Source organism: Merops nubicus, unplaced genomic scaffold (assembly GCF_000691845.1).
Source record: "Merops nubicus isolate BGI_N331 unplaced genomic scaffold, ASM69184v1 scaffold14410, whole genome shotgun sequence".
NCBI classification, from domain to species: Eukaryota; Metazoa; Chordata; class Aves; order Coraciiformes; family Meropidae; genus Merops; species Merops nubicus.
The window spans coordinates 19,402-27,851 of record NW_008582268.1 but is presented as its reverse complement, the minus strand read 5'-3'; the positions used below and the strand labels follow the sequence as shown (position 1 = coordinate 27,851).

At 43.5% G+C, this 8,450-nt stretch overlaps 1 protein-coding gene across 1 annotated transcript in view; it reads left to right on the top strand.

The window, feature by feature from the left end:
• Window positions 1-535: 535 nt before the first annotated feature.
• Window positions 536-8,450, top strand: part of DNAJC2 (DnaJ (Hsp40) homolog, subfamily C, member 2) — a gene marked incomplete at its 5' end in the record, with an annotated part of 18,082 nt that continues 10,167 nt past the window's right edge. Inside the window, 4 exons of the mRNA XM_008937258.1 lie at window positions 536-726; window positions 1,360-1,435; window positions 4,253-4,351; window positions 7,559-7,700. Coding sequence (XP_008935506.1) covers window positions 536-726; window positions 1,360-1,435; window positions 4,253-4,351; window positions 7,559-7,700 — 508 coding nt within the window. The remainder of the gene's footprint in view (window positions 727-1,359; window positions 1,436-4,252; window positions 4,352-7,558; window positions 7,701-8,450) is intronic.

The following is an 8,450-nucleotide window of genomic DNA, read 5'->3' as shown; positions in this document are numbered from 1 at the left end:
CGCGGGCTCCGCCTGTGCCGTGCGGCTGCGGCGTGTGCTGCTCCCGGAGAACTTTCCTGCTCGTTTTACTTTGATTCCGCCCTTTTCACGTGTTGCGCCCGCCGCGGTGCCCGTTTCGCGTCGGTGTGGGAGCAACAAGCCTGCTTTCGCTCCCAGAGGGAGTGGCCTGGGGAAGGGTAAGCGGGAACGCAGAGAACTTCAACCCAAATTTAATGTTTCTGCCGTAGTTGTCTTCTCTGTTACCCGAGCAAGGAAGGTACTAAATATCATTTAACGCGTACGTTCCTTTAACTCGAAGGCGCCCTTCGAGGTTTGCGAGCGCAGAGGAATGTTTGGAGGATCCCGTCTGATAGGCACGTGTGCGGGCTCCGGCGATCCTTAAAGCGGTCTGGTGGCTTTAGAGGGAACTGGAAGGTCTGACGATCTGGCACCTTGTGTAATGCAGGACTTTTATGGGCTTTGATGAGGCTGAATTTTTAAAAAGAAAAAAAATAGACTGCAGAAGGTGAAGTTGCTTTTATGTTTTTGCTTATAGCATCAGTACTCTGTCAAGTGGAACCTGTGGGAAGATGGTTTGAAGCCTTTATTAAGAGGAGAAACATAAATGTTTCTGCCTCTTTCCAGGAGCTAGAAGATGAGAAGGAACTTTCTGAAGAGTCGGGGGATGAAGAATTGCAGCTTGAAGAGTTTCCTATGTTAAAAACCCTTGATCCAAAGGACTGGAAGGTATTTGGTTGATGTAGATCAGTGTTCATTGCTTTTGCTGGAAGTATCCTGTCAAAGTTCCCTGCCATCCCAGCTGCTAATGATCCCCTTCCTCTCCAGTCCAGCCCCACTCTGAACTGGTTTGTGTCCCTTAGTCCTGTAGCTGGGTTTGTATTTCCACATATAACTGGATGATGAGGGGGAAAGTTGAACACACAGCAGGACAAGATCTTAGTCCTGAACTGTTGCTTTTCATTTTACTGCTTATGAACAGTAAACATGTCTTTTCTCCCTCTTACCACTACCCTTATTCTGGAGTTACATTAGCAGTCTTTAATATTAAAGACAGCAGTTTAATTTTCCAGTAATTGAACTTTCTGGGATTCAGTGCTTTAATCCAATTGAGATTAAGCTACTTGAATTTCTGTAACAGTAGCTTATTTTATTGGTATTTGGTTATTCAGCAATTACAGCCTTTAGGACCACTTTTACTAATATTTGTTTTTATTTTTCTAATATTTATTAAAAGAGGGAAGAATTCTGCCTCTTACTTTTAAAATCTGGGGAGGAGAACAGGTTTTATGCATGTGTTGTGACTTTTTAGGCTGAATTTTTCATTGTTTATTAGGTTTCTTGTTATTTTTTTTTCCTCAGAATCAAGACCATTATGCAGTTCTTGGGCTAGGAAATATACGTTACAGGGCTACTCAGAAACAAATCAAAGCAGCTCGTAAGTACCTTCCCTCCCTAGGGATACTTTTCTTTCAGATGTACACAAATGTTTTCCAAGTCATGGACAAGCTTTTTACTGTTTCACAAGTACACGCCCTCTTTGATTTGTATTGGTTACCAGCCTTCTAAATTCACACCACAGGTCCAAAATCCACAAGCCTAAAGCCAGGAACTGAAAAATGTCACTGAGTTCACATCTCATTTCTCTTTCCTGCACTTCTTTTGTCAACAGCTTGGAGGCTGTAACTGTACGTTTCTGCATTTTTGAGTCTGCAGCCAGGCTCAGTCATAGGCAGAGAAATACAACTGGCCCTGCTCTGCGTATTTCAGTAGGTTGGTACCTTGAAGCTCCTTTACAATAGTTACCTGCCACGGCCTGAATGCTTAAGAATCATAGAATGGTTAAGGTTGGAAAAGACCTCCAAGATCATCAAGTCCAGCCATCTACCCAGCACTACCATGACCACTAAACCATGTCCCAAAGTACCACATCCACATGTTTTTTGGACACCTCCAGGGACGGTGACTCCACCACCTCCCTGGGCAGGCTGTTCCCATGCCTCACCACTCTTTCAGTAAAGAAAATCTTCCTGATATCCAATCTAAGCCTCCCCTGGCACAACGTAAGCTCATTTCCTCTCATCCTATTGCTAGTAACCTGGGAGAAGATACCAACACTCACCTCACTCCAAGCTGCTTTCAGGTAGTTGTAGAGAGCAGTGGGGTCTCCCTTCAGCCTCCTCTTCTGCAGACTAAACAACCCCAGTCCCCTCAGCCACTCCCCAGACCCTTCTCCAGCTTCGTTGGCCTTCTCTGGACCCGCTCCAGCACCTCAATGACTTTCTTATACTGTAGTGCCCAAAACTGAACCCAGTACTCAAGCTGTGGCCTCTCCAGTGCTGGCTCATGTTCAGCTGGCTGTCCACCCGCACTCCCAAGTCCCTTTCTGCCTGGCAGCTTTCCAGCCACGCTGCCCCAGGCCTGTAGCGTCGTCTGGGCTGGTTGTGACCCAAGTGCAGGAGCTGGCCCTTGGCCTTGTTAAAGAAGTATCCTGCTGTTACCATTCTGAGCAGGCTTGAGCATTGCATGGGAATGCAGCAGTGGCTCTTGAATTTTCAGGTGTTCAAGTAACTAAACATTCCTTGGGCCACTGAGAAGCTCGGTTTTGCTCTGTGGTTGTTTAACCATGTGAAAACTGTAGAGTTCCCATGGCTGGCTCGCTGGGATACTACCAAGCTATTAAAAACATAGCCCGTGAGGTTGTGTCCTTGACGTTTTGGGTAAGTGAACAGTAGAACCTGGAAGTGCCACTGTGTTCCTTAATGGTATCGTAGGCCTGTGTCTTAAATGGTGACGTGACTCACAAGTGCACTTGGGTGACTGGGGGTATTATGTGGTACCTGTGTGAAGGAACACCATGCTGGGCTTCAGAGCCTTTCTTCCTAGAAAGCAATGTGACCAAGAGTTAACTTTGCAAAAAAGGATGGAAGTATTTAGTGGAGGAAGACTTAAAAGTACTCTGAAGCTTGTTCAGTAGCCTCTATGAACTAAGCTGATGGTTTTGTGACTGGACCTTATGAGCAATTGCCTGTGTAACTGTCCTGCTGTGAGTAGAGGTGCTGTCCCCAGTGAAACCACAGATGAAGGTGAAGTTACTCCCAAATGAAAATGGGTGGAAATTAGCAATTTGCCATCTGGCACATGAAATTATGTTGCCTCAGGTATGTGTTGCTTAGCAGTGCCACCCACATGTTGCTTAGCAATAGAGCATAGCAGAGAGCAACACCTATTCTGGGAATGATGAGTGGTCTCACTGGTCTTCTTGAGCAAGAACTGGAGGCATCTCTCTCTTTAGAATCCAGAGAACACTCAATTACTACCTGGTACAGAGAAACCTTTGGTCTTCCTCACCCGTGTATACTGTGCTTTCTTCTTTTTAACAGGGATTCTGATTTTTTTCTCAAAGGGCAGGTTGTTGTAACTACTCTCATGATCTCTTTTCTCACTTTTTATAGTGTGCTAAGAAGGTACATTTTATGTTGTATGTTCATACGGCGTGAGGTTTTGGCGAAGAAGTCACTTTGAAATGTAGTTTTATTGTTTAAACACTAAGGCAGCCTTAGCAGCAACTTGAGCTATCGCCCTCAGCATGTGCCAGTTAGGATTTAAGGCCTGAGCTGAGAGGACTTGACCACAGAGTCTTTGTGTGTTTAGTTCCCTTGCCAAATTTCATCTCAGATTGTGTTTGAAACTTGAGTAAAGGGATAGAATACAATTTTCATTTTCCCTGAAATACTTTGCTTTTCATTACAAATAACTAAAACTACATGAATAATTTTTCTTTATTTTTTTTTAGTAGGATTGAACAGGAAATTGTAAAGTCTTGCACAGTGAAGGTCCTGAAACTGCGTTATATAACTACAACTGGCTTTTGAAACTAATTGTACACTTTAGAGTACAATTTTTAATTTTACAACTTCAGAGTTACTGAAGCACTTCGCTATGTATAGTATTAGAATAAGTCCCAGAAAATCAGTACTACTTCAGCTGATGAACGTGGAAGAGTTTCTGAATTGTGGTTATTTTGTGTCCCAGCAAAGACTAAATAATTTTAACTCTGCCAATAGTGTTAATAGTGACAAGGAAATATATTTTGACTTGTATCTGTTTTATTCTTGATGTTTTGGCGTTCTTTTTTTGGGGGGGTTTTTTAAACAATCTAGTTAGAGAAATGGCAGTTGGAATTATTGTATTACTTTCTGAGAAATAAACTTGATGTTGAAGTGTTTCTAAACATCGTGCATCTCTTTGCTAGATAAATCCATGGTTTTGAAACATCATCCAGACAAGAGAAAAGCTGCAGGGGAACAGATAGGAGAAGGTGATAATGACTATTTTACCTGCATAACTAAAGGTAAGCAATTATTAGATACTTTCAGTCTACTCGGTAATCTGAAATATATTTGTAGTGTTTTATTAGCCTTTAAAGAATTGTCAGTTACCAAGCTGCACTTCAGAGGAGTGCCTGGGTGAGTCGAGGTGGCGCTGATCCAAGTTGCCCCTGGGCAGAAGCAGGGTGGGGACGCAGCCGGCAGAGTTGCTGTGCCCGGTGGTGACACCGAGGGAGCCCTGGTGGCAGCCTGTGCGAGGCGCAGCCGCCAGAGGCGGCCACGGAGCTCGGGTAAAGGGACTGGCTCTGGGTGGAGTAACTCCCCTGAGGCAGGGCCCCAGCTGGAGAATCTGTATTCTGATGTGCCTCCTCTGCCAGCAGAGCATCTGCTGCTTTAGGTAGGGTATTGGTCTCTTCAGCTGCTCTTTTTTGCCCACTGATGACCAAGTGAACTCAAGTGAAGAACATTTCCCTTCTTGTCTGTGGTGACCTAGGCCACCAGTGCTGGCTGATTCCAAAACCATAGGGAGTGTTCTAGGTGTATGACTTAGGTCTGTAGAAATCTTACGGAGTTTGTCTTTTTTGTTTATTCTAAACCATTTTTTTTTTACTCAATAAGGTCAGCTTCCTTTAGAGTTGTCAAAAGGAAACAGATTGCCAAATATTTTTTTTCAATATTTGCAATCCTCTCAGAAACTGGCAGATACTTATAGTAAGGACAGCCTGCACCTGAATCCAGGAATATGCTCTGTGTTCTGTGTGCAAGGAGCAAAAGATGTTTCCCCTTTCCTGCTTACAACGTGTATTTAAGAATCAACAGAAAGGAAAGCACAGAGTGTCATGGAAGGGGAGTAATGCTTCCAGGCAGTACCGTGGAGAAAGGACATACAGTTTTAGGGAAGGGGGATCTGAAGTAGAAGCAACTGGTAATAGAACAGAGAGAAGGTTGGAAAGGCAGGAGTTTGTAGGTGGGATTCAGAGCTGGGTCCGATAAAGGAGTGAGTGGGAGACAGTGCTGGGGGAACTGCGTATGTGGGAGTATAACTGGGGATCTGTATGGAAGACACATCTCTTAAGTGGAAGAAGAACCAATGGATGTGCATAGACTTTTTTTGCATCAGGAAAATGGTATGAGGGTTATTGAATTAGAAAGGGTGTAGTTAGTCGGTCAAGAGAGGTTCTCCTCCCCCTCTATTCTGCATTGGTGAGACCGCATCTGGAATATTGTGTCCAGTTCTGGGCCCCCCAGTTCAAGAAGGACAGGGAGCTGCTGGAGAGAGTCCAGCGTAGGGCTACAAAGATGATTAGGGGAGTGGAGCATCTCCCTTATGAGGAAAGGCTGAGGGAGCTGGGGCTCTTTAGCCTGGAGAAAAGGAGACTGAGGGGTGATCTCATCAATGTTTACAAATATGTAAAGGGTGAGTGTCAGGAAGATGGGATTAAGCTTTTTTCAGGGATGACCTGTGATAGGACAAGGTGTAATGGGTGCAGATTGGAGCATAGGAGGGTCAAGGTGAATATCAGGAAAACTTTTTTTTCCTGTGAGGGTGACGGAGCACTGGAACAGGCTGCCCAGAGAGGTTGGGGAGTCTCCTTCACTGGAGTCCTTCAAAACCCGCCTGGACGCCTTCCTGTGTGGTGTACTCTAGGTGGTCCTGCTCTGGCAGGGGAGTTGGACTAGATGATCTTTTGAGGTCCCTTCCAACCCCTATGATCCTATGATTCTATGAAGCTCCTAGCTTGCAAGTTAGAGGATAATTTGGGTCCCTGAGAGCACTGGCAGAGGGAAGCCCATTCCCAGAGGGAAGACTGGCAGACAGCAGCTTGCTGGTGGTCTCTTACATTCCGTCCTCTCTCCATTAACACATGCGGTGAGATCAGTTAACAGAGCCATGGAGCACCAAGGTCTCTTCCAGTTTATCACCTTTGAGAACTCACCTTCACTCTGCAATGTTCTTTGTCCAGTCAGAGAAGCCCCTGAATGATCACAGCATGAATTTCATTCCTTTGATGATTTTTCACTCCTACTAAAAAATAATGGGCATCATAGAACTGACAGAGAAAGTAATTCCACGCTTCCTTGAGAGAAAACAAACAATTGCTGAAGTTAGAGTGTGTGATTTCCAAGTTAAAACATTCAGGGGCGTGATGCCCCCTGACTGCAGGACTGGAAGAGCAGGAAAACTGGGAGTGTCTGTATGTTTTGGCTCTGTGGAGTTTTATACTCTTTTCAAGTGTCCTGGTTTTGGCTGGGATAGAGTTAATTTTCTTCCTCGTAGCTGGAATAGTACTGTGTTTTGGATTTAGTGTTAGATTCATATTGACAACATGAACCTCAGAAACAACTAAAACTGATGGTTTAGCTGTTGCTGAGCATTGCTTACATTAAGTCAAGGACTTTTCAGCTCCTCAGGCTGACCTGCCAGTGGGGAGGCTGGAGGTAACACAAGAAGCCTGGAGAGGACACAGCCAGGACGGCAGAACCAGACTGGCCAAAGGGATATTCCATCACATATGATGTCATGCTGAACAATAAAACAGGGGTGGGGGGAGGGTGTTGGTTGGTGGGGGGGCAGCTTGCTGCTTGGGGACTGGCTTCAGTGACGTTGTGCCTCACGTGCTTTTTATATTCTCTTACCATTATTATTGTTTTCCCTTTCTTTTCGGGCCTATTAAACCAACTTTATCTCAACCCATGAGTTTTACCTTTTTTCCTGTTCTCTGCCCCATCCCACTGTGGGGGGGTGAGCTGCTGGGTTAAACCACAACACCAAGCCTCGGAACAGCTCCAGCATGAAGTGCAGAACTCTCATGAACGTCTCCTGTTCTTGCCCATTCTCACATCATCTAAACTCAGGGACTGCTTTTACTCAATGCCTGCCTTAGTAAACTCTTCTTTGTCAATTTTTCTGCAAGGTTCTGATGTGGGATAAAAGCCTGAAGGTGTAATACCCAAACTTCCAGTGCCTGAACTGAATGTACTGCTGAAAATTATTTTAAATATAACTTGGTTTGTTACATTGTAGTGGTTAAATGTGTTGTTTCCCACAAACATTTTTCCCCCTACTTAGTTTAACAGGAACTGACAGCAATGGTATTTGGTGTCACTAAAATAATTAAATATCAAGTTGTACAGAATGATAGATCACATTTAGAATCTTTTCTGTAACATTGCCACCTTATGGAGAAGACTCACTTTACTCTCCTGTTTTATATCTGGTAACTTTTCAGCTTATGAAATATTATCTGATCCTGTGAAGCGACGAGCATTTAACAGCATAGATCCTACTTTTGATAACTCTGTACCTTCCAAAAGTGAAGCAAAAGAGAACTTCTTTGAAGTTTTTTCACCAGTTTTTGAAAGAAATGCCAGGTAAGCTTTGTCAGACTGCTTTTGCTGTTGCTGGAGAATCAGTGTTTGCCAAGTGTTCTGGCACTGTTTGTAACAGGTGTAATTTTAAGGGATGCTGGGAGATGCATTAATTTGCTAGAAATGTAATACAAGTAAACTAGTGCATTCTCTGTTATTTCATTTTAAGATAATCTGAGCTGTCACACTGGAGGTATTGAGTTTGATCCATGATATTAAAAAAAAAAAATCTGTTCTCAGCTCTGTATTTTTTGTACTGTCCTTTTTGTATAACACAATGTTTCATCTTTATTTACCATCCCAAGTGTGTATGCTACTGACTAGAATTCCTTTTTTTAAGGTTTTCTTATGAGGGTGGGGCACTAAGAGAAGACACTAGTTATGTTCACAGTTTAGTTGGTTAAAAGAAGGTAAATGTAACTATCAATATTTGGTGGTTCTCTTCTAAGGTGTGTGACTTGTCTTCAGCATTTGATTCATGCTTGCCCAGTTAACTTTGTATGAAGGCTGTCAAAACAGAAGTCTATTTCACCTTTTCCTGGTATGGAAAAAAAAAAGTGGTTTATATTGTGAGCCACTTTGCAACACATTCTGAACAATCCATTGATTATTTAAAGGAGATTTTTTTTAATTTTTCATCAAGCTTTTCAGAGATTGACCTGAATCTGTGGTTGTCAGATGGGTTGTTCCCTTCCCTGCTTGGAAATGGATGTTGTGTCATGGAATAACAATTCTAGAACTATGGAAGATGTC